Below are 25,552 nucleotides of genomic sequence, written 5' to 3'. Positions count from 1 at the left end.
AATTTCTATAATGTATTATTTTAAGTTCAAATTTATTTGTAAGTGTGAGACCAAAAAGTTTGAGAAACACTGTATTAAACACTCCCGAGAGCAGAAAGTCTCAACGCCCAAGCTAATTGCACGCGGTCAACGATCATCTTTTATCGATCATTATTTCACCTTTTGCACTCGACGACATTCGTTAGCACGAACCAGCAGCTCCAAACGATTTTACGAATATTTGACCAACTTCTTACAGCTGACATCGAATGATTTTGCACGGAAATTAATGTAAAGCAACGTTATATACAAATATACCGTATATCGTTGGATTGGTACCCTAGTGTTGTTTATTGTAAACTTTAGCAGTATTTCCAATAAAATATATTTATTCGATAAATTTATTACTACTCTGATTATCGCTAATAATGCGTTATTAGCTTAGTATTTATTGAACCATGCAGAGCAGCTTATTAAGCTGTTCTGTATGGTCCGTTGAATACTCACCTAATCATAATAATATTTGACTGGTAATCTTGAACATGCACGAAGAATTAAGCATAAATTGTCTGGGTACAATAAACAACATATTTGGTACTACATATGTATGTATAACTTTACCTATAATGATAAGTGGTACCTTTTATCGCGTTGTAAAATATGTTCAATGAGTGTGCATTTGTATAATATGTTTACGATGTATAGCGCGTATGCAATTGTATAATATCAGTGGATTTTTCAAATATTTGTTGATAGTTATTGATTCTCTCTAATTTCGTTCCGTCTAACTTTGTTTTATAAGTAAAGTATTAATCGTTTATATTTCAATATAAAAATGACATTTCAAAGAATAAAAATCTTATGTAGAGTTTATTGAAATTCTTTTTCACACTTACAAAATGTTTTCAGTATTCATGTTTAGAAAATCGAATAGTAGACAGGGATTAACAATGCAATATATTGTATACAATAATGATTATAACGGGATGTATCAAATCCAATTTTTAAATTGCACGTACGTCCCAAACGATTTTAAAGTTGACCATTTCGAAAACATGAGATTGCACAGAAATAATTCTGTTCCGAACTCTCAACTTGTTTGTATAATAGGTGAAATACCAGCATCATTTTCAATTATACTATAATTTGACTTTGTATAGACTCTGTGGGTTTTCAGTCTCAACATCTCAAAAAAAAATCTTTGCCTTATTACAGTTCCATTATTTGAAAATATACGAGGCACAACAACCACAGCGTTAAATTGTATGTATTCCGTAGAAATTCTACATATATTCCGAAGTAACAGATACACTTGAAACCGATAAAACCACAATTATCCCGGTAGACTGTTTAACTCTTAAATTCCTGTAGCATTAAAAATCCAAAGAAACACGCAGATGGATAAGATATACAAACACGCGTTAGATCAGCCTAAACTCCTCGATAACTGTACTAATTTTAGAATTGACTCTCCTCCCGATCGTAAACCATTCCCTCGCTGATAGCATGGATTACGGATGACACGCGGCACTGGGCTAGCTTTTATCTTGGAAAAAAAAAAAAAGAAAAAAAGAAATTTCCTTACAGCAACGTTCTTTCTAATCTGATAAACTTTGCAGAATGTCCATGGTGTTACGTGAAACGCGAACGTTATAAAAAATCGCACCGCGATAATTCTCGTATGGGAAAATCGATCTGTTCAATCGGCAGTCCACAAAGCAACGGCAGCGATAATAATAAAACGGCTTTTAATATCTTGGCAATTTTCTAAAACCGTTCGCATCCTTACGCGCCGCCGAGGCCAAGAGATCTATGCGTGATCGTGAGCAGGTACGCGTGCAATGCCAGCAAAGCAACGCGGGATAACCATTTGCGGTCCAGATTTGCGGATTTCGGTACATTTTTGTCGAGACACGCACGACGTCGACCGCAAAAGGATAAACTCGAGTACTCGCAACGGAACGACGACACCGCGATGCGTTCAGGAGGGAAACTACATTAGGAGGTCCAATATTAAGCGTTATCCATGATTTTTTCTTACAGAGATAAATTTACTTATTTTCTTTTACTTTGAGAATATTTTAGGGATGTTTTGAAGTACATTTGGTAATTTTTTCAATTAATTTCACGCAGAAATCTTTGAAATAAAAAATATTCCGAGAAATATTAAATATTTGGCCTCCTAATGTGGTTTCTCCCTTTAAGTGTTGTTTGAGATATATTTTTTTACAGAAAAGAATTTATGTAATATTTTTCTAATTTTGAGGACATTTTTGTTATGTTTTAAAGTACATTTGATAATTGTTTCAATTCATTTCACTCAGAAACTTTGGAAATAAAAAATACTCCGAGAAACACTAAATATTTCGCCTCCTAGAGTGGTTTCCACGTTTAAACCCAGATTTCAGATTCGTTGAGTGATAAAATTAGTAATTTCCAGGAACATGCTACTTCGAAACAAATTATCACGAGAATATATAAAATTCGACGGTACGATTTATTGATAATAATAAAATTGTCCTAAAATAAATAAATTGATAAATGACTTTTATTGGTTACAAACGGGATAGTATTCTGGTAAGAACTTTTATTGAGAAAACCCAATGCTTTCGGTTGATTGCTGACCTTTTCCAAGAATATAAACGACGATTGAAATAAATATGTAAATAATACATAAAACATTAGATACCATATACCAAATAAAATGAATAAAGAAGAAAGAACACTGAATAAAGTATCTATTCTATTTTTATTGAGATTTATTATTATTTATAACGTTTTAAATAAAATGGTGAAAGAAATGCTCTTACAAAGGAAAGGATTTAAAAATAACGTAAAAATAATATACGCGTTTGTACAATAATGCTGTACTTGAATACGTACAAATGTGTACAAAATGCTACTTAGGAAGAAACAAATACATAGTTATAAGTGGCTTCGAATCGTGGCACGTGTAATTACGACTCAGACCATGTTCGTTAAATAGATGGTATCATGCTTATAATTGCACTAACTTACAAGTTGTGCCGATTTATAAAATGTACGTTATATCAGTTATAGCACTGCTAGTAACACATTCTTTTGTGCAATATTAAGATATCAAACTTCGTCGAATAAAATGAATAATTAGTATCCAACAAATTATAAAGTTTATTAACTATTTATTTCTCATTCCCAACGAAACATCGAAACAAAATCTATTCTAAAAATATATATAATTTAGACATATATTTTATAATTTTGTAAAAAAAAAAAGAGGGAAAGGAAAAAAAGAAAAATTTCCATCTGTCAAACATAACCTAAATTGTACACGTGTCACGATAAGACACCACTTACTTCATATGTATTATTATATGTATTATATGTATATAATTTCAATATTATCGCGTAAGTAGTTGTTATATTTTATATTTGTCAAGAGAGCTTGCAATTGGCTGAAACGTTGAGTTTACTTAATATAAACTCTTACCGGAATTGTGTTCTCTTTATACTTGTTAAGAGCCCCATCCAAACTCATGGTATATTTACGTTTAAGTGGTAAATGTATATATTAGGTACAGAAATGAATTCTGTGCCTTTCTAAAGTAAAATTACAAAGGGAAACCATACAACATTCCCAAATAGCACATATAGTTATAAAAATATCGAAACCAATCTGTATGGAATGTCCATCAGGTTAAGAGCTGATATAAATGTTGAAATCTGTATTTAAACTCATTATAATGAAGATTAGGTTAACTTAGAAGCTTAGTACTCTAACAATACAAAACGACACGTGGATATTTCAGCTTAAACTAGAATTATAAATATGTGAACGTAAAGGCACCGAATTAATTTTGACACCAAATAACTCCGATTAAAACAAATTAAAAGGTATCGATGATAAAGGACGTCGAATGGTGATCTCTGAACAGAGATAGGTGATCCACGATCGAATTTTTGAAGGAAATTACTCGAGACTCAAAATCAAGCATCAAGTCGTAATAAATATATGTATAGTAAAATATCTAGTGCTCGAGTCGTAACTATTTAGTTTGGAACATTTGAAAGACTTTCCATCGATCTAAACTTAAACAAAAGTGTCGATTTTAAATCGAAACGCAAACAAGAAGCGTGGCTTAATTGGTATTTGAAAAAAAGCATCAAAGAACGCGTTTCCGAGATTCGGTAAACGCAGCGACGTATAGAGGGGCCTGCAGGAAGCTCCGATAGTATCGTGTAACGACTACGCTCGAGAGCTGTCAAGCGCACGCCGGCTATATAGAGTGGGTCAACTAGGTACACTCGTGCTTTCCGATCGGTCTCAGGTAGCATACAAACGGCGATCTCGCCGAGAAGCACGACATCTGCGAGCCGCGTGAATGAAACGGACCAGTGGCCCGAAACGGCAAACGTATCGCCGGCGGAAAGAAACTGACGGCACGCCCGATAATTCGATCGGCAACACGAGTTACACGCGAGAATAGGACAGATAGAGAACGGGGAATGGCGTCATAGTTATGAAAAAGAGAACGATAGTAAACGGCGAACGACGGAAGAGAGTTCGAAGGAAGGTTCTGTACGGGGTCAACGGTTAGGATTAAACTCACCCAAAAGAAGCAGCTTAAGTTCCCGCCTGGCATCACGCTTGTCCTTTCGTAGTTGCCGCTCAATCTCCTGATTGATACGTTTCTGCTCCTTCGCCTCTTCCGACAGGCAGCACGCCATGGCTCAGGACGGCAGGATCCTCGACGGATAGAGGAGGAAGAGAGGAGAAAAATGAGAAGGAAGAGGAGGAGGAAAAGGAAAAGGAGGAGGGAGAGGGAGGAGGGAGGAAGGGAGAGAGGGAAGAAGCGATTTGCGGTGGTAGCGAGGGATTGCCGAGCGACGAGGTTTGTTGTGGACAGCAGCGGGCTCGACGGGGCACAGTATCGTCGTCGGGCCGATATTATCGAGCCACCGCGAGCAAGCGACGATCTCTCGTCGCTGTCCTCGTGGTTTCTTTCTCGTCTTCCTTTCCTCTCGTCCTGGCGAAACCGACGAAATTTCCGATCGTCCGCACCAACACTAACCGCCACTAGCACGCTTCACAAACCACTTGTCCACGGCGACGTGTACGAGAATGACGACGTTAGACGTAAACGTGGACTCGACGGATCCTCGTATTCTCAACTTAGTCGACACACGCGGCGACGGAGCACTCTTGGCAGGGCTCGACGACGCCAGCGACACATCAACACATGTACGCACACGCACGAATCTCGGCCGGCAGCTTGTCTCTGCCCTCTCGTTCTCGCCTCTTATTTAGCTTTTCCGTTACTTTCCTCTATTACCTTATCCTTATCTTTCTTCTATAACTTTCCCGACGTATGTATACCCAGCCACGCACGTTTTCGCAACGGAAACGTGAAACGCACTCGCGGAGAGGAGACACGCGCGCACACACGTTAAGCGTTTAGCCTTTACTCGCGACCCACGATTTCGGCGAGTAGACGAATTTCGCGAGAGCGAGGTCCGTTGGATCGAGATCTAAAGAGTCCCGACTCTACTTTGTCGAATCTCGATCGTCGGTCCCTAGGTCCCTCGCTGTACCCGCGTACTACTCGCGAGACAGCTCTCTCGTACGGCTCGTTCACTCGGTTCCCGGCGCGGTTGGGTGTGGTAACCCACCGGCGCTCTATCTCTTTCCTTCTCTCGCGTTCGCCCTATCTTTCTCTCTCTCTCACCCCCTCTCTGTTTCTTTCTCGTTCCCTGTCTCTCTCCTTTTTTCTTCGATTCACTCACTCTCGCTCTCTCTCTCTCTCTCTCTCTCTCTCTCTCTCTCTCTCTCTTTCTATCTCTAGCGTACTCTTTCTATATCGCACACGCGACGAGATAGATTCACACTGAATATGCACCGTGTGCGCACACACGCAACCTCTATTCGCGACAGCGACGTATGCCAAACGACAGGACAAGATTACAAGGAGAACGTAGACGGAAACAACGAACCGGGGGCGACAGAATAGAAGACGATGATACGAGGTCGTCTGCTGTTATTGCCGCTGGTTGCACGGAGCGCTCACACCACCTCGAACGGAGCAACTCCTCCTGCGATTCGCGCCGCGCCCGCTCAGTACGCAGCCTTTTATCAACCCTCGGTCGCTCGAGAATCCTGTTAGACCAAACCAGATTGGCGAAGCCCCGACACGGTACGTCGTCGTATAGCGGTCTGTAGGCGCGGGGGCGCGCACGTGTCCGCTAACGAGATTAAAATCGGCGAGAAGGAGGAGGTGCGGCCGCCACCCGCCGGGGAGGAGGCACGGAGAACGTAACAGCGCCGCGGCGTTTCGGATATAGGTTATATACTCTCGTCTCTCTGTACAACCGACCGATTCTGACAGCTCGTAGCGACATGGCTGCCACCGCTGTTGCTCCACGGATCACGCGCGCACTCTCCTCCGATCACTCTGTCTTCCTTTCTCGTTCTCCTACTTTCTTCATGCCCTTCTCTACAGCCGAATCACCCACCGGTCACCCTAACTCAGTGCCGAATCGGAACACATCGGGGCCTGGGGCCTGGACCTAATCGCTTTCCTTCATTTACCGAAACATTTTATCGTTACAAAAATATATTTATCTTTTCATTATTCTCTCAACGAAATATTTCAAAGTATAGACATTAAAACCTACAAATTGAATCATTGGAAATTGATCCAACAAATGCACCTATATCTTTAAAAATATATCAAGATCTAAATCAAATTTGAAAGCTAGGAGGTTATGTATGAAATAATTTTTCTTCCTTCAAAATAGGTCGGGAAAAGGAATTAAATTAAAAGATCAACAAATAAGAAGCTCATAGGCCCTTCTAAGTTTGTGGAGGCCTGAAGTTCAAGCTTCATTAGTATCGTAATAGATTCACCCCTGGGTCAGCCTAACTAACTGTATTTCTTTTTAGCTGCGATGGTCAAGTTCGCAACAAACATCGTCGCGATTTTCTTTCGCCTCTTTTCAAACGCAAGGAATATTTTCCTTAAAAGTGTTTAGCATATCCAGTGTGACTGAATCTTAAGCATCGAGTGATCTTGTCTATTTCTAACTGTTGAAATTATAGAGTCAGCCATGAATTAATGTGTGTATCTGATTGGTCACGCCACTTTCATGGACTATAGTTTAGTTTCCGGAATTTGAAAGTTTCCATCGGTAATCCAATGTCTTGGATTGGCATTTCTCAAAGTAGTGTAAAATCATGGAATCGGAAGAAAAATATTTCTCATAATACAATAAAACCTCGTTTCAACGATTTACGGTTTTAACGGTTTTCAATTTCATAGTCCTGTGTCAATTCATCCTCAAGTTACATGCTATTTTTACGTCTAGTCGGTATGTACTAAAATTAACATGAAAGATGATCAACTAAACAACTCTAACTCTATAAATTTCCGCGTTATTTATTGTTATGAATTTCTTAATGTCAAGTAGATACCTTTGTAGTTTTTATTTTCACTAAGGGACACTAAGAGGGTCGCGTAATTTGCAAAACCAAGAAATTGACTTTTCTGTATAAATGTTTCACTCATACTTTGTAGATGATAACTTTTATATAATTTGCATGTTTCTCTATGCATATACCAAAAGAATATAGTCATCTCATAAAGAAATATGGTAATCGAAGAACTTTGATGAAAAAGACTTCTATTGACCTTGGTTTATTTAAGTTGATACAAAGAAAAAATTGACATAGTTTTGTGTTTAAATGAGTACTATTTCCACAAATAACTGATAATATTGCGTATATTCAGCTATTTTTACATAACAGCTCGTTCAGGCGGTCTCAAATAACTGATAATATTTAGAATACATTCTTACAATGCAGATGTCATTGACATGGCCAAACCTTGGCTTATTTATTAACTGGATTAAAGCCATAGTATAAGGCTTTGTAGAGTCCATAATTTGTATATATTGCATTTCATAGACCAAGAATTACACTAACAGTACTATTATTAATGAAATCTTCTTTCTTGCTTTATTTCTCATTGATACAATTTATTTTACATTTTTCACATATCTCAGGTTTTATTAAAAGTTGATCATGAGAAACTGAATCTGAATTATCTATGTTAAGTTTTTCTCCAATCAACCTAAGTAATGTTACAATTTCATTATCATTTATATTGTCATAAAATTTCCCAAACTTTTCAAAATTTTCTCTGAGTATCGTCAATCGTCTAAAATATTCAAATAAAGTTTATTCTTATCAATGAATAATTAAATGTCTACAATATTAAGATAAAATAGAGAAAAATGTTACTATTAGCACCATACATGTTTATTGCTTTTGGCAGTTCCAAGTCTAACGTATGCCTAGTCTGTTGATAGTCATTTAAAATATTATTATATTGTTGATTCAACTTTTTCATTTGAGGAATAGATAATTTAAAATTATTAAGAAATTTTCTAAAGTTCTTTGCTGCTATGCAGAAGTCTCTTTTCTTTATGTAATTAACATTTATTAACTCATATAAATGTTTGGGAAGAACTATATTTTTAGAACAGTGTTCTATTAAGTCTTTTAAAATTATTAATTTGTTTTGTTTTTGGCTTTCCAGCTGTTACACACAAGATATTATTTAATTAAATTATTAGTAAATGTAAGTTGGTACAAGTAAAAAATAAATAATTGTTAAAGTCTCAAATATTTTACTTGATATATAATAATAACTAAAGTACTGATATACCTGTTGGAGTTGCATTGTCAAATGAGTTGAATCAGAATTGGAGTTTGTTGGATAAGTTTGAGGAAGTACCAGTCGATGACTAACATTGAGCACTCTACATACAGCTAATTGAGATACATGCAAAGATTGTCCATACTGAACTAGAGCTTCAAGACCAGCAGTACATGAATCTAAATACTGTATTAAAACCGTTTGTTTATCCTCTGCTAAAGCTTCTTCTACTTGAGTTCCTGTTAAGTGTAACTCCAAATTTTTCTGCATTTGTTGAGGTTCTGAACAATCCATACACTTTAATACCTATAAATAATACATACTAATATTTTATGGACTTTTCTTCATAATTCATCCATAATATGCGAGTTAAGATATTGCCTTAGTATCTTGAGATTCGTACGATAAACTTGACGGTTTTCTTCTGCTACATTGTTTATCACACATACAGTACCTCAGAGAAGTTTCGTTTAAAGGTAGATGATGTTGTGCTATTGGCAAAAGGAATGCTGACAATTGTGGTCGACAGAAAGTAGGTATTTCCTCTTCTGACGTGGGTATCGAGTAGAATGAGTGAGATTTACGTAAAGTAGGATTTTTCCATCGCATACAATGGTTCCGTTCATGCAGTCGTGACATACGTACTTTAATGTTTTTCTATCAATAATTATAATGTTTTTTACATTTTTGTTTCTGTTATCAAAAACAACAGTTTACTCAAATTTTGAAATCGCTTGTCGACGAGAAATATATATTCATTTCAATACACATTATTTTAAATCTGAAATTCTTTTTTAAGAAATTTCTGGATTGACTACAATTTTGCAAGTTAATTTAAAGGGTTAACATAGGAAAGGTGTCTTTTCAAGGTTCACTATTAAACAAAACACGTATTTAAATCATAAACACTTATACTACAAACCAGTAATTGTTTATTATAATCGTCGCCCATTGAAAAGGACAATTAAAGCAATAAAAGTATATACGTATTATAGTTTATATTAAGGTTATGAAGATATGACTGATCGTTTCAATAAAATAAAACAACAAGGCATAAAAATGACAAATGATATAACAATTGATTGCTCCACTGCTACACTAAATTCAGACCTCACTACTATTACTTGGGTGCATTAGAAATTCTAATTAACATCGATGGTTGTTGCTTGTATGTTACATTAATAAATAAATATAACATAAAGAAGACAAGTAGTGATTATTTCGTGAAATACATTTCTATATATGACAGACTTGTTTGCAAATATTAACTTTAAAACAATACTTACAAGTAACTTTAAATACTTTTCGTATCAGTCATAAAAAAAAAAATATATATATATATATTAAAATAGAAGACTTGATACATTTACTTCATGATTTGATACTTTGATTACAATTTGTGTTGTTATATTTTATATCTTCAGCACACAATATTGTTATTGAATTTGTAATCTACATAGTTTTCTTTCAAATCAGAAAGAATAACATTTATTTACTGCTTATCTTCTTTAAGTTCGTTAAATGCATTTGCTTACTTTCTCAAGAGATTGAACAATTTATCATATTAATACCATTAAAAGATCTATTTTCCAGTAATTACTGTTATTCGCATTATTGCTCATTTGTGACACATATCTGTTTCGGTTGACTACAATTTCGGTTTCTCTGGAATTAAAATAATTACCGTTGTTCTAGATAGTACTAACAATTGCATTTAATTTGTAACATGGTAGTGTCATTAACGACATCACATTATTGGTATCTAGAATACTGCATCATATTGGCACATTCGCTCATTAGTTACATAAAAATTACTGGATCTGTACTTCAAACACACAAAAGGATAAATCAAAATAATCATATAAATCTCAAGTAAAGAAGCAACTTTCATGCTTCGCTTTTTATTGGCATAATATTCGGTATAATATATTAATATTAGAGAAAACATTGATAATGAATTAAATATTGCTCTTATAATTTAAAATCATATTCAGACAAAATATTTATTTATTTTAATATCAATGGAATGTTTACTTATTCAGATTATATAATAATTGGATTCACGATAATTAAGCGAAGCATGATATGTTACATTACAATAATATTTGATTGAAATGTCGATTTTTTTGTATTCTGTATTTAATATCGCATATAATCGTATATCATATGTAAACTCTCTTTACGCTTAAGAACAAAAAAAGTGTATCGACACTTTTTTCCTAGCATCATTATTTAAATATTTTTTTTTTTTATTTTTCACCTGCTTTTTGTTGGTCCACTTCATACAATATAAATGTACGTCCATTTATTATCATTATGAATATCATATAGGTATGATATTCAGTATCATTATGAATATCATATAGGTATGATATTCAGTATCATTATGAATATCATATAGTTATATAGTATAATTGTAAAATATGTCAACATTACGTTTTCATATCATGCACCTGCAATGCTTGGCAACAAGCATATTATTTGTCTACAGTTTCAATTCGTACATGGGGTTAATTATTAGTGTGACAATGGATCAATCTTTCAACCATAAAACTTTTCATTTATAAAATAAACAATCCAACTTTTCTACATTGTGTATGTCTCAGATCAATGTATAATAAAATAAAAGGACACACGACTTAGTGGAAGCTGAAATTGGCAGACTCCGTGTTCTTCTTTGTAATCATACATTATGGTAGCACTAGTTGTTATACAAGATTTGGTGTACGATTTTTTTCGAGAAATCTATCTAACGATTATTAATTAAAACTACAAATTTTTTTCGTTGGATCATCGATCGATACTAATTTTACTTTTGCTACACAAATGGATACAACGACTATAATGGTAACCTAATTAATCATCGTCATTATTTGATTTTTCATGTATACATATCTGAAAAATACTTGGTCATTGAATATTTTATTTATATATTTTATGATATACTCTAAACAAAAAAGATGTAAATGAGATTTTGAGAACAAATTTTCAGACGTATATCATCGATAAAACATAATATTTCTGTTAACAGAATTATATAGAAAATTCTTAGGATAACATTCTTATCATTTGTATATTATGATGTTTAGCTTTGATATACGGATGTATCGAAGTTTACTTATATAATTTTGTTATAAACTACTCGATCGAGTCAAAAATTTGGCATATCGTCTATATAATTATTCTTAATGGGATCTAGTTGTAATTTTCCCCTCGTCCTATAAGTAAAGATCATAAAATCCTAATATATGAATGCAGATCTGTAATTGGAGTTCCACGATTTGATAATTCCTTGTCAAGGTAGGGTATTGCAGAGATGCTTTCATCGTTACATTAGTCCTTAATAATAATTTCAGTGGCCACAAAGTTATTCCATAAAATATTCTTAAGATATATACTTCTATGTACAATTTCATAAAATAATATTAATTTAATATATAGCTTTTTATATTATACTCGTAGTATTGCATGATGTATTACAATATATTATTTAATTACTTAAATATTTCATTCGATTATTAATGATGTGTATTCGTACATTGGATATGAGAGATCCCATATTACAGACAATGAATGTTGGCACAGACAGTGGCTGGGTTAAGGCACTTTGGGGTGATTAATTCTCCACAGTACCCTCCAGCATAACTATCTTATCACACCCCTTCCCTTCCCGTAGCCCTTCATTGTGTATTCGTTATTTACTTTTTTACTATATATAATACCTCGGATGACTGTGTATGACTCTCACTTTTAATATTGAAACTATTCTTAAAGTAGAATACACTGTTTCAGTGAGCATTGGAGTGTAATAGCTGAATTCGATAAAGCTCTCACAGTGGCTTTGTAAAATTCGCTGGGAACATACCCTTTTCATCTGTGCCTTCTTTGATACCCATTAACCAACCCTGCTCCTAAAGCAACAAAACATTTTATCGTATTTTATAAGTTTCGTGCACTAAGAAATTTCTAGAGAAATTTAATGCATTTAGAGATTAAACAAGGGAATACAAACCTGTTCTTCTGGATCATCGTACTCCACTACGCGAATAATATCACCGACGTCGAATGACAATTCGTCCACGTCTTCGCATCTATATTTATAAGTCGCCTTGACTCTATACAAAACCCCAGGTGGCAAGTTGTCAGTCGTTGCCCCTACAGAGAAATTGGTACCATTTTCATATTCCACCTCTAAAATAATTGAATCCGCCTCATTAGTCATGGACCTCTGATCTAGCTCTGTGTAAAATTTGACTTTCATCGATTAAGTGCAAATTAAATTCAATTACTAAAATCTTTTATCGAAAATTCTGATACATTATTCAGAATCAGAATGATCATTTCTATTCAATGTTTCAGCAAGACCATGCATAAATGGGCAGGCAACATACTTCTATCGTTACAATATGTACTATTACAAGTTTACGTGTCTACTAGTTACATGTTACGTGCTTCGAGTAATAATTTGGAGAATCGTTTTATTCCCTGTCTATGATATTTATCCTATGTATGCTTACCGATGTAGGAGCTGCGAAACGTACGTTACTCGCTAAGAAATGATTATGCAATCGATTATTTTAGCTACATCCAATAAACGTCACTGCGCATGTTATTTTCTAACGTGTCCTTGCACATTTAAGCGATAATTCAACTTTCAGCGTATACGAACGTATATACAAAACACTCCAAATTGTACTCATGTGTTGTTTAGATTTAGTAATGATTAGTTTAATACAAAAGAAAATTTACATATACATAAACGACACATATAGAAGAATCCTTATTTTGCAAACTGTCCCGTCGAAACCTTCAACTGTGGTTACATTAACGTTTCCCACTCGAGTCATCGGTCGCGCAACCGATGACATTTACTCCTACACAGCATACTTACCAACAGGAATATCGTACAACTCTTCCACTCGTTTAGAAGCCGCGACTGTGCTTTGCGGAGACTCATCCTGATTATTGAGGGAATTATCATTGCTGTTAGCATTGCTGTTAGCATTGCCGTTTAATTGAGTAGTCGGTGATGTATCTCTTGCTGCCGGAGCGGAATCCTCCACAGCTGTAACACGCAATAAAGCTCACTCAAAACTAAACGTTTAGCCACATAATTATGTATTCGACAACTTCTTATGTGGCACGACTACGTCACATGCATGCACAAGATATTAGTACACAAACGAGTCAAATGCAAAAAAAAAAAAATGACGCGGCTGGACCCATAGTGAATATTTACCTGGTGAAATATTATTCTGAGCTGGTTGCGTGTTGATTATTAAACTGAAACAAGTTGAAAGCGGTTAATATCGTAGAAATGCCAATCTGTAACTTATTAATCCTATGCGGTTCTATGTTGAGCGAGGAAAATTGATAAAAATCAGGAAATCAGAACCGCGAAGTGTTAAGCGTGCTTCGACTAGTTCACTTACGAAGAGTTGGCGTTTGGCGATTTTGGAGATTGCGGTTCCGTGTTTTTCTTCAGCGTGTACGATCCTCTCTGACTTTCGTTGGCCAATTTATCGACGATTGCCTCTAGTTCAGAATATACCTAAAATATGAAAGCGTCGAGTTACGGTTATTAAGAGGAATATTCAGAAGATACAACAAGAAGGAACATACAAGGGTGTCCGAAAAATATTGGAGTTCCTTGAAAGGGGTGGTTGGGGGAGATTTGAAACAACTGTTTTCTTAGCGAAAATGTTTGAAGTCAGCCCTTTCAAAGAACTCCAACATTTTTGGGACACCCTGTATATTTCGTCAACCCTTAGATGAAATATTTAGTTTGGACAAATAGTCGATAGAATCTGTCTAAGCATTTTATTCATCTTTGGATTTTTAATGGGAAATAATTTAAATGAAAATAGTCAGTTCTATAATATAGGGTATCTCGCTTAAATCGAACATCAATCTAGTTTCTTCGCTGCTGTTGAAAGGAAGAAATGATTTATTAGGTTGTCCCGAAAGTTTCTTTCGCGAGTTGCACTCGATTATTTTATGTGGTCGTGTTTATATAAATAGACAATCTAATTTCATAGATATTCATGTTGTAACAATAATGGAGCAAAATGAATCGTGCACAATTTAGTAATGTAACTTAGTAATGTACTTATTAATAAAGCAAAAGAAACTTTTGGGACAACCTAATATATTAAATCAAATCTATGATAATATTTCTGTTGATATTAAGTGATCGTTACATTCTAAATATTTGCTCTTAGCTTCAATCCGTTCCATAGATCGACCTGTTTCTTATGAAGTAAGATTCCAGATTAGAAATGAATACAATCATGATTAACACATTGATCGTCACGTCACTCATGCATGGGTGACGGTGCTCTTTACTGAAGAACTAAACAAATTAATTCTGAAAGTCAAGTGACAAAAAAAATTTTTTTTATGAAATTCTTAAAGTTACAAAAATAAACAGAACAATAATTGTTTGATTGTGTAGTTTTCAATACAGTCTTTAAACAAAATTTGACCGTAGTGGAAGTTTTCAAGGATATTGGTCTGGTAGTCAAGGTGTTAAGTATTTGTACTTGATAATTTTAACACTTTATTTACCGGGAGCTTATTTATAGGCTTTTTAATTGCAGTATTTAGCTTTTCGAATGTATTTACTGTGTTGATGGTTGTCTACTTACAAATGTTCAGTTTTTGGAAACAGACTTGGCTTTCAATGTACCTAGTAACAGTATGGAGGAATTATTGCCAGCCTAGATTGGTATATGCTACTGTAGAAAATTCTTTTTTGAATTAAAGACTATTTCTAAATAGCCCGGTAGATAAAGTGTTAATACAATGGGTGTAGTAAGTATTCGTACACTGGTAAATTAAAAAAAAAGAACTACATTAAATTGTAATTTATTAACTTCTTCTTTATAAATAATGACATTCTACGTATTCTTGGAAATCTGTACACTAGATGCAGTATAAACAAAATTAGTTATTTATATAAGTTGTAAAATTAACAAGAAAAGAACAACAAATCGATAGAAATATAGAAGCAATAAGTATCCGAACAAATGTTAAATTTTCAAAACTTTATTAAAAAAAAAACATGAAATTTACATTAATTTACATTAATTTATAAACAATTAATACTTCGTGGGATTTCATTTTGATTTTATAATTGCTGAAATTTTTCTAGGCATTAGGTAAATTAACTTTTAATGTTATTCGGGATGGGATCTTCTTCCAGTCTTGTATTAAAACATCTTTTAAGACTTCTTTACTGTAATTTTGATGTTTCTAATTCGTACGAAGCTATAAACTGATGTGTTTATGTTACAAATTCTACTGTAAATGGTTCGTTATAAAAACCGTACGAATATTTATTGCTTCTATATTTCTGCTAATTTTTCGTACGTTCTTGTTAATTTCGCAAATTATATAAACCAATGACTGTTGTTTGGACAATATCTATTCTAGAGATTTCCGAGAATATGTAGAATATCATTGATTATAAAAAAAGAAATTAATAAACTACAATTTCCCAAAAGTTTTTTAGGAAATTGATCGGCGTTCGAATACATTCTACACCCACTGTATGGTCTGGGAACACGAGGGGATAAGATACTGGTTTCGCGTGGAAGAAATATAATTTTCCTACGTACCTTGGCGCTTTCGGTGTGGAACACTTGTTCAGCAGCGAATAAGGTTTGCAAATTAGTCACGAGGAAAAGAACACGCGAGTCGTACAAAGCAGGCAATTCGTCATGAAGTTCCGAATTAAGTTGTTCGTATGTACGCTTAGCCTCTTCCAGTAATTCTTTTCCCCGGGTAACTTTCAGCTCGTCTCGTTTTCTCGGATTACATTGCAGCGATTGAAAGTTGTGCCTCTGATTGTCGTAATCTACCAGCTTTCGCCCTCGCTTGTCGATCTTTTTCTGTAAATTTCATCGTGACATTCACAGTTCAATCGGTTGTGCACAATTACGTTTTAACATGGCGAAATGAAAAGTTACCAAATAATAACGCAACTGGTGCAATACAAAATATATTAAATAACTGACGATGAACATATAAAAAAATTAAGTTTTAACGAAACAATAATATTAACCCCCTTTTAAATTAAAAATGGTTTTTAGTAAATTAAAATATAATTAAAATTCTTGGAAGAAGGACAAAAATAACCATTTATTTGGAGCAAAAATGATATATAAGGGTAATTTATTTGTTCTATATTGGTTATTCAATTTAGGAAGTTTGACACGACTGTACATTTGCAAATAAAAGCGGTGCGAGGAAAATTTTGTCTTTCAAATAAACAAAAATTAATTTAAATACCTTTCGTCGTATATATTAGGTGGACTGGAAAGTAATGTCGTTTATTTTATATTAAATTCAAACAAATTTTTAATAAATTCCTTTTTTTTAATCAATTATGTAATCGCCCTCGTTATCAACAGCCTTTTGCCATTTAGGGTAAAAATGTTGAATGCCAGATCGATAAAAATCACTGAACTAGTGAGTGATAAACAAGTATTTCAAATTGAAAAAACGACATTACTTCCCAGTCCAGCTAATAAAACATATGTACGGGTCGAATTGATAATCCTTTTAAATAAAATAAGCTACAAGTTATTCCAAATTATTACAATGTCGGTAACGAACAACTATTTCATATAATTTGGATAAATTGTGTAGAAGAAATGAAAGGAAATTTTTGTAATAACTTAGGTTGTAAGATGTACCCTCATCTCTGGAAATTGACTTTGATATGTGTTGAGAGGCACGAGAACTTGATCCGCAAGTTTATGAGTGAAGTCTTGCCACAGCATGTCTAGATTTTGAGCCTGCACGTACAACAGATCATGACCGGTCCATTGACTTTCGTAGATTTCATTGAATGAGTCCATGAGGGTCTTCGAGGCCGCTTGCACCGCTGCAAACATACATAGACAAATCTCATGATGATTTTATTGCGTATAAATATATTTATATAAATTTATCAGCACAGACATTTCTATTAATTCTTTGAATGCGAAGGGCGTATACATATATACATATAAGCCAACAAGAAATGGGTTCAGAGAAATGTTTGTGATCGTTGAATCAAATTTTTAAAAATATCAGCTTATACGGGATAACGAGACAAAACTTTTTTATATTTACAGTTTAATCATAGGATGGTTAGTTTCGAAAATAAAAATTGATCAAAAATAAAAGTTCATTGAAAAAATTAAATTTTAGGAAAAAAAGGTCGTCTACGTTTTCAATTTTTAACTCTGAAACTAAACGTCTTACGAATAAACTGTAAATATAAAAAAAGTTCCGTTTTGTCATTCTCTATAAGGTGATACTTTTTTTCAAATTCGATTGTTTGACTGTTGTTTTTTTTCTTTAAGAGAACAGCCGAGGTCAGAACACTACGAGATCTCAGGAGAAAGGTCTTTCAGTTTTTAATTAATATTTTTGAAACTAATAGTCCGAGAGCCCGCGACACAAAATTTCGGCCAATTTCATTACAAATATCCTTTGGCTATTTGACTGTTTTCTACTAAAGAATAAAAATAATCCAAGGTTGGCAGAGCACAAACGGTGCATAGAAGGTCGGAAACATGTAAGAAATAACAGTATCTTTGACTGAAATCATTATTACTGAAATTTTTAGAATGTATTGTTGACATACCAAATTGCATAAAAAAGTTGGTCTGGCAGATTGTAAGCGGTTCTAAATGGGTCTGGCAGTCGGAAAACCTTGTCGGAAAAACGAAGTAGTTTGACTGAAATCATTGTTTCTTAAACTTTTTGTACAAACAATATGTAATACATAGGGTTAACAAAATTTGGTCTGGCAAACTTTGAGTGGTGATAAATCGGTCTGGCAGCCGTTTAAGGCCAGGTTACACCAATAAAACGTGTTTTTTTAAATAATTTTTGTTTATAATAAAAAAAATACTTCAGAATCAAACTTTTTACAGCTGAAAGTACATATATTAAACTATTTGAAAAAAAAATTTTTTCTTTTTTTTTTTTTAAATGGCGGCTCTAAAAATGGCTGCTCAAACTTGTCCAATTTGTTGGCGGGTGTCATCATTTCTTGGAAACGAATCATCTGAAAGCAAAAAATAAAATGGTTTCATATTCTGTATCGCATTGGCTATGATCGGTACTACAACCAAAAATATTCAGTGTTATTTAAAAAAGTTATAAACAATTAAAAGTGCAAAAAAAAGTCGAAAAAATCAAAAGTCCGCCATTTTGTTTTTTTTTTCGGTGAAAATGTTTTATTGTAGTACCGATCATAGCCAATGCGATACAGAATATGAAACCATTTTATTTTTTGCTTTCAGATGATTCGTTTCCAAGAAATGATGACACCCGCTAACAAATTGGACAAGTTTGAGCAGCCATTTTCAGAGCCGCCATTGAAAAAAAAAAAAGAAAAATTTCTTTTTTCAAATAGTTTAATATATGTACTTTCAGCTGTAAAAAGTTTGATTCTGAAGTATTTTTTTTATTATAAACAAAATTTATTTAAAAAAGCACGTTTTATTGGTGTAACCTGGCCTTAAAAGAGCGAACACATGCGCGCCGTGCAATTTCATGACTTATTAAAGTTAAATAATAATAATAATTGTATGAAGTAAAAATCATCACAACGATATTCTATAAATAACTAATGTATATAATGTTTGAAAATAATTATTACTTTAGAGTTTTATTAGAGTATCGAGATCTCAACGTCGGTATCGCATGTGTGCGTTTTTTTAAACGGCTGCCATACCGATTTACATATTGTTTATAGAAAAAGTTTCAGAAATAATGATATCAGTTACTTGATAGTTTTATTAGATGTTTTAATGAATTACTTCGTTTTTCCGACAAGGTTTTCCGACTGCCAGACCCATTTAGAATCGTTTACAATCTGCCAGACCAACTTTTTTTATGCAATTTGGTATGTCAACAATACATGCTAAAAATTTCAGTAGTAATGATTTTGGCCAAAAATCAAATTATTATAATACGCCATAGTGAAGCGTTGCACCACTGAATTCATGCCAGACCAAGCATTTCTGAACTAGGGAGACATACCATCTTCGGAAAACAGGTCCATTTGTGTAATGAAATGAGTCACCCATTTCTGTCGCGGGCTCTCGGACTATAAACGTCTTACGAATAAACTGTAAATACAAAAAAAGTTCCGTTTTGTCATTCTCTATAAGGTGATACTTTTTTTCAAATTCGATTGTTTGACTGTTGTTTTTTTTCTTTAAGAGAACAGTCGAGGTCAGGTCACTACGAGATCTCAAGAAAAAAGGTCTTTTAGTTTTTAATATTTATTTTTGAAACTAAACGTTTTACGAATAAACTGTAAATACAAAAAAAGTTCCGTCTTATCATGCCTTATAAGCTGATATTTTTGAAAAATTCACACCTCTACGTCTCTTAGAATTTCCAGCAAAAATCGTTCCGCGATCAAAGGGTTAATTCGTCGAATATGAAATAATTTAAAATAAACTTTGAAGCAAGTAAAAATAAATTTACAATGCTATTCCCTAAAAGTGTTTATATAGATATATTTCTATAAATTAATTATTTTTAAATTATAATTAATCTAATAATATTCATATTATGAAATAATATTGTTTCTTAAAGTACCTGCTCCAAATAGGAGTATATTATTCATACAGATTCGTTTTTCTCATAAAACATTTATCACGGATAACAGAACAGCTGACAATGAGTTGCGAAAGAAACTTTCGAGACAACCTAATGTAATGTGACTTCCGAAATAGGTATTTAATTTCACGATATTTTTAATTATATTTGAGTGAGGTTAAACAGTTGTTGTATAGTACACGTGTCGAATATTTTGTTGAGAACTATTTCGTGAAGAAGTTCCACCAAAGGTGAAGAATTACGAATTACTTTGAGATATTTTCAAGTACATACTCATCTGTTACCGACGGTGTAGCCACTCGAACAATAAACGATACGATTTATCACGAAAGTGGAAACCATACGAATACGTGTGTCTATCGACAAGTTTTGCGTTCAGCTGTCGCTGATACAGCGCATGCGGGTATTTATGCGCAAATGCCGTTGCGAACCATCCCGACTAACGCAAGGAAAGGTAAAAGTCAGCTGCGTAGAAATGAGTTTCCGTGAAAGGTTACGGAAGCTGTTCGTCCTCGAAATGCTCATTCTTACATTCTCGGCAGATACCAATTACTGTAAATAACAACATGACTACACGAAAACAGAGCCAAGCGCCTAGGTATGACCTTAGACCAGTGTTTCTCAATGTGGGGCCCACGCACCACATTGGGAGCAATTCGATTGTTAACACTTTATCTACAGTAGCATATGCCAATCTAGGCTGACAATAATTCCTCCATACTGTTACTAGGTACAGTGAGTAACTTTAATATTCGGGTGAGTAGGACTGTTTGTTTACAAATCCAGTCGACTGTTCAGATGATACTAACAAGCTTTATTTCATCAGTTATTCTTCGATAACCGTTACGTCCAGGTGTATAATGCACGCAAAAGCAATACCACCTATAATTTATATAGACAAACTTGTGATTTTTCACAATGCAAAGGGGAAATCATGTAGACAAATTGCTACCATACTCAACATGAGTAAGAGTACAGTGGCAAATATCATCAAACGGTTCAAATACGAGGATCGTATAGACTCTATACCCCAAAAGGACCAACCGAACAAGTTGGATCCACGTGATAAGAGGAAACTAATAAGAAAAATAAAGAAGGATCCTTCACTCGGTGCACCAAAATTAGCAACAGAGCTTTTAAACGAGACTGGAAAGAAGGTACATCCCCCAAACAATCCGCAGAGCCTTAAAAGATAGTGGTTACAATGGAAGAGTAGCTAGGAAGAAACCGTATGTGAATGAACAGGATCGAAAGAAGAGATTAAATTTTGTTAAAGAATTTGTTTTCAAGGAAGAAACATGATGGAACGATGTCATTTTTACCGACGAAAGTAAATTTAACATTTTCGGATCAGATGGACGAAGGATGGTGCGGCGCAAGAAAAATGAAGAATTTAAATTTAAAAATCTAAGGCCAACTGTAAAGCATGAAGGAGTGAGTGTGCTTGTCTGGGACTGTATATCCACATTTGGGCTGGGCGAATTAGTTTTTATTGACAATATTATAGAGAAAAATGTGTATTTGAACATATTAAAAAATAATTTACACAAAAGTGCTACACAAATGGGAATTTTAAACACATTTCAGTTTTACCAGGACAATCACCCGAAACATAAGGTACGCATCGTGCAAGAATATTTACTGTATAATTGTCCAAAAGTTTTACAACCGGCACCTCAATCACCTGACCTCAATCCTATCGAAAATGTGTGGAATGAACTAGAGCAACGTATCAGGACAACAACAATATCTTCAAAAGAAATGTTGAAATATCGGTTAAAAGAAGAATTGGACAAAATAACTATTGATTATTTAAAAAAAATCATTAGCAATATGCCACAACGTTTAAAAGAAGTGATACAACAGAATGGCTACCCAGCAAGATATTAAAACACATATTATTATAAAAATTAGCCTCAAAATAAATAGTTTCTAAAAGTGTCCGAGTATTAAAGTAACGCGAAAAACAGACAACGTTTTGTTTGAATCGTGTTGTTTAGCAATTACAGTAAGTTATGTAAATGAAACTTATACTATTGTTTACTAAACATATACATTAATATAATACTTGATTATGTTTTTTGCTTGTTTTGTTAGAAACGAAGTTACGATGTGATAATGTAAAAATCTCATAGTGTCCGAACATTAAAGTTACTCACTGTACATTGAAAGGCAAGTCTGTTACCAAACACTGAACATTGTTCGTAGACAATCATCAACACAGTAAATAAATTCGAAAAGCTAAATACTGGAATTAAAAACTTTGTTTTGCTTAAAAATCTTCCTAACCGTGTGGAAAATGCTTTCGCAAAGGTCTACTGTATGCTCCTGGAATCGTAGATTAGCTTTACACAGCCGTAAGAGAAAAACTTTGTTTTTATACAACCGAAAACCTTAAACGCGTTTTTCTCAAAACCACATTTTCCAAATTTGCGAAAGCTATTTTTCATCGAATTTTTATCCGATTCGCTTGGTTCAGAGTTTAAATTGAAGATAATTAAGTTTATATGCGGATAAACCTCGACTCTTCATAAATTATTATTATAGCATGAAGTTATTGCAAATTAACGGTCAACTTGTTTCGTTCATTTTCATGTTTCTTTCCGTCATTTTTGCAATTGACAATTTTTTTGGTGTAAACTCAGGTTCATCCGCATTTTATATACATACTATAGAATAATCTTTTTTATTTTCTATTTCGGAGGTTTTCCAAGGATTCCAGGTATCTCGCAGTTTTGATCGAATCCTTCGTTTGCTACTATTATATCTATAGAGGGTGGTCCACCCAGACATTTTTTGAAAATATCTCGAGATCTAATCATTTTTTTGCCATGGTACCCTAATCATTTTTTACGTAGAATGAACAGAAGAATCGATCTGTGTAAAAAAAATATCCGTTTCTATTTAAAGAAATGATGCAATTAATTGTTAATTGCACATGCACTACTGTGTCTAAAAAAAAATTTTTAAGGCCTACAGATGTAGTGCTCTTCGAACCATTTATCTTTCTCCTTTGGCATTTTCTCGTAAATACAATAATAACGGAGTTATGACTTGAAACAATTGCGTGGACCACCCTGTATATGTATATGTATATTCAAATTAAATCTTTAATGTCAAATTTTTTTCCTTGAACGTACCTTGATATGTAAAAAAAAGTTTCACGAACAAAAATAAATTACATTTTAATGTGATACGCATTGGAAACAAAACTTGGCTGTATCATACTCCCTCCTTAAAGGGGGCAATTTGAAAATGGATTCGTCCAGAGTTTAAGTTAACCGTATGGCGATTTGCAGTCGTTATTCGAGCTGGGTAAACCTCGAATATAATTAACTTCTTTCCGTCACGCTAGTAGCCAAAATGCTTAGTGCCGGGATCTCAGTTTCCGCAATGTATCGCAGTAACGCTCAGCATTCGTCGTTGGTGTTAATGTGAAATAAACGTTCGTTAAGTTGTTGTAAAAGCCTCGTTGTTTTAAAAAATATAAAACAATATAGAAAAATCATTCATTAAAATTATTTCTTACTTGAATTTCAGTTCTCCATTATATGTTTTGAAAATTTACTTAGTGCGTGTGCTCAATAATTTCCTAGTGATTTCTTCCTAAAACCTATCATTTAAGTTTTTTTAGTGAACATTTCCATTTTTAAATATTCAAAATTATTTATATACTGGAGGGGAGAAAAGTTTAGATGGGGCATAACACGAAAAAGGTTGGAAACACTGCCTTAGATACTTAATTACGTTGGAAAGACTATCGCATGATCCCCCCAAAAATATATAATTTCATTTAAAAAACGAAACTTCACCATCATATCTTCTAAATTGATAATAGAGCCCATTGTATCCTGCAATTTACGTATAAACAATTTTTTCGTATTATCAATAGTTATTGAAATATACGTATGTCACACTTTAGCGTGGACATCCTGTATGTAGATAAATTGATGGTTAGGTCTGTGTGAAACTGGTAATTCAACTTTGTGGAAGCTCATGATTATTTAAAAAAATAAAAACATGAGTTACTCGGTCTGTAAACAAAATAAAACGCGTTGTAAAGTTCGATATTTATTGCGAGTTGGGAAAAAGTTCAAGTGTTCAAGGTACTCCGAGCTTGAAACGTCAATTGGTTTTTATACCGTTTCTTTCGACTGGTCATAACTTACTTGAATTATTTATTACCATCCTTGTAAATGTACTCACCTTGACGGAAGCAACGACACGATGCGAGAGAGTAAAATTACAGGTCGGAAAAACGAAAACATTAGAAATTAGATACTATGTAGAGTAGAGATTCTTCCTGCAGCCTTCTCGAAGTGTATAGTTACACTAAATGCAATTTTAACACGAAGTGTACACAATTTTATGATCTTTTGCAGGATCAATTATGATCAATTTTTAGATTCGTGATTTTTTCAAATTATTTTTATAATACTCTTGATACCAGTTAATCCCTTTTATTCTTGAATTTACAAAATAAAATAATAAGCACAGTGTCGTCGTTATGACATCAATTTCCTGTATTCTCTCAAAAAAATATGGCTATTTTAATATACAGACAGAGTATTTTACTTCATCATTGCGACTGTTTATACAAATTAATATTTTCATAGAGAAAAGAATTTAAACATTTTATATAATTTTGCATTTGTGCACATTCGTATAGAGTTCTCCGTATCTCCATTTGTTATAAATGCACGAACATCCGTAACCTATTTATCATGAATATTTCTTCTCCGAAATATACCTGTTATTTTTCTTATGAATTTCGTCGTAGAACGTGGTAAATATGTCGCTAGTCACGGATGAATTTTAATCGCGTTAAAGGAGTTACGCAATGCGCTGCGCCGGCATCCTAGAATTCGATTCCATTCCAATCGACTCACCTCGAACACACCTGATGTAATTGTTGAACTCCTTTTGCAACCTGTTAGCGGCATTTTGCTGTCTCAGAAAGTTCTGTAGATGTTCGTCAAATATGTCATCCGCGGTTCGGTCCACCTTGCCCAAATTTTGGAGGAACTGCAACGAGAAAGGGAACAAATCACATTCGCATCGATCACTCAACAAATGCTTATTCGTTTCATTCGTTTTGCACTCGACAACAGATTAGGTAACAATTTAGGCCGATCGCACACGGGCGCAACTGATCAGTTTTAAACCACTTTGAAACTACATAGTTGCATGCGACCGTAGATCTAAGTAAAACAAAGATAGTGGAGTAAGTAAAACAAAGAGTTTGCAAC

At 33.9% G+C, this 25,552-nt stretch overlaps 3 protein-coding genes across 11 annotated transcripts in view; all 3 read right to left on the bottom strand.

Moving 5' to 3' along the window:
• The window catches only part of LOC128892219 (guanine nucleotide-binding protein G(q) subunit alpha), a 72,883-nt gene extending 66,478 nt beyond the window's left edge, over positions 1 to 6,405 (bottom strand). For 2 of the 7 annotated variants that reach the window (XR_008461086.1, XM_054152515.1), the window contains exon 1: positions 4,569 to 6,392. Coding sequence is in view for 6 of the 7 variants with exons in the window: in XM_054152515.1 (XP_054008490.1) it covers positions 4,569 to 4,686 (118 nt within the window). In the remaining variant the exon portion in view is untranslated. Of the gene's footprint in view, positions 1 to 4,568 lie in introns of all 7 variants that reach the window. The other 5 variants (XM_054152880.1, XM_054152690.1, XM_054152957.1 and 2 more) reach the window with 4 other exon arrangements.
• A 1,234-nt stretch (positions 6,406 to 7,639) lies between these two features.
• LOC128891067 (uncharacterized) lies at positions 7,640 to 9,433 on the bottom strand. Its single transcript, XM_054150251.1, has 2 exons — positions 8,595 to 9,433; positions 7,640 to 8,552 (listed from the first exon to the last, which is right to left on the bottom strand). Exons 1-2 carry the CDS (start codon positions 8,964 to 8,966, stop codon positions 8,220 to 8,222), a joined length of 705 nt encoding a protein of 234 aa, XP_054006226.1. The 5' UTR covers positions 8,967 to 9,433; the 3' UTR covers positions 7,640 to 8,219.
• A 154-nt stretch (positions 9,434 to 9,587) lies between these two features.
• The window catches only part of LOC128891698 (myc box-dependent-interacting protein 1), a 73,803-nt gene continuing 57,838 nt past the window's right edge, over positions 9,588 to 25,552 (bottom strand). Inside the window, exons 2-9 of one of the 3 annotated variants that reach the window (XM_054151456.1) lie at positions 25,193 to 25,328; positions 17,372 to 17,562; positions 16,292 to 16,564; positions 14,105 to 14,223; positions 13,912 to 13,955; positions 13,564 to 13,737; positions 12,685 to 12,863; positions 9,588 to 12,583 (exon numbers count right to left, since the gene is read on the bottom strand). In XM_054151456.1, the coding sequence (XP_054007431.1) occupies positions 12,503 to 12,583; positions 12,685 to 12,863; positions 13,564 to 13,737; positions 13,912 to 13,955; positions 14,105 to 14,223; positions 16,292 to 16,564; positions 17,372 to 17,562; positions 25,193 to 25,328 (1,197 nt within the window). In that variant the 3' untranslated portion in view covers positions 9,588 to 12,502. The remainder of the gene's footprint in view (positions 12,584 to 12,684; positions 12,864 to 13,563; positions 13,738 to 13,911; positions 13,956 to 14,104; positions 14,224 to 16,291; positions 16,565 to 17,371; positions 17,563 to 25,192; positions 25,329 to 25,552) is intronic. The other 2 variants (XM_054151534.1, XM_054151621.1) reach the window with 2 other exon arrangements.

The sequence above is a fragment of the Hylaeus anthracinus genome, unplaced genomic scaffold (assembly GCF_026225885.1).
Source record: "Hylaeus anthracinus isolate JK02 unplaced genomic scaffold, UHH_iyHylAnth1.0_haploid 0, whole genome shotgun sequence".
In the NCBI taxonomy this organism is placed as follows: Eukaryota; Metazoa; Arthropoda; class Insecta; order Hymenoptera; family Colletidae; genus Hylaeus; species Hylaeus anthracinus.
The sequence above is the reverse complement of the archived record's forward strand: the minus strand, read 5'-3'. Positions and strand labels throughout refer to the sequence as shown.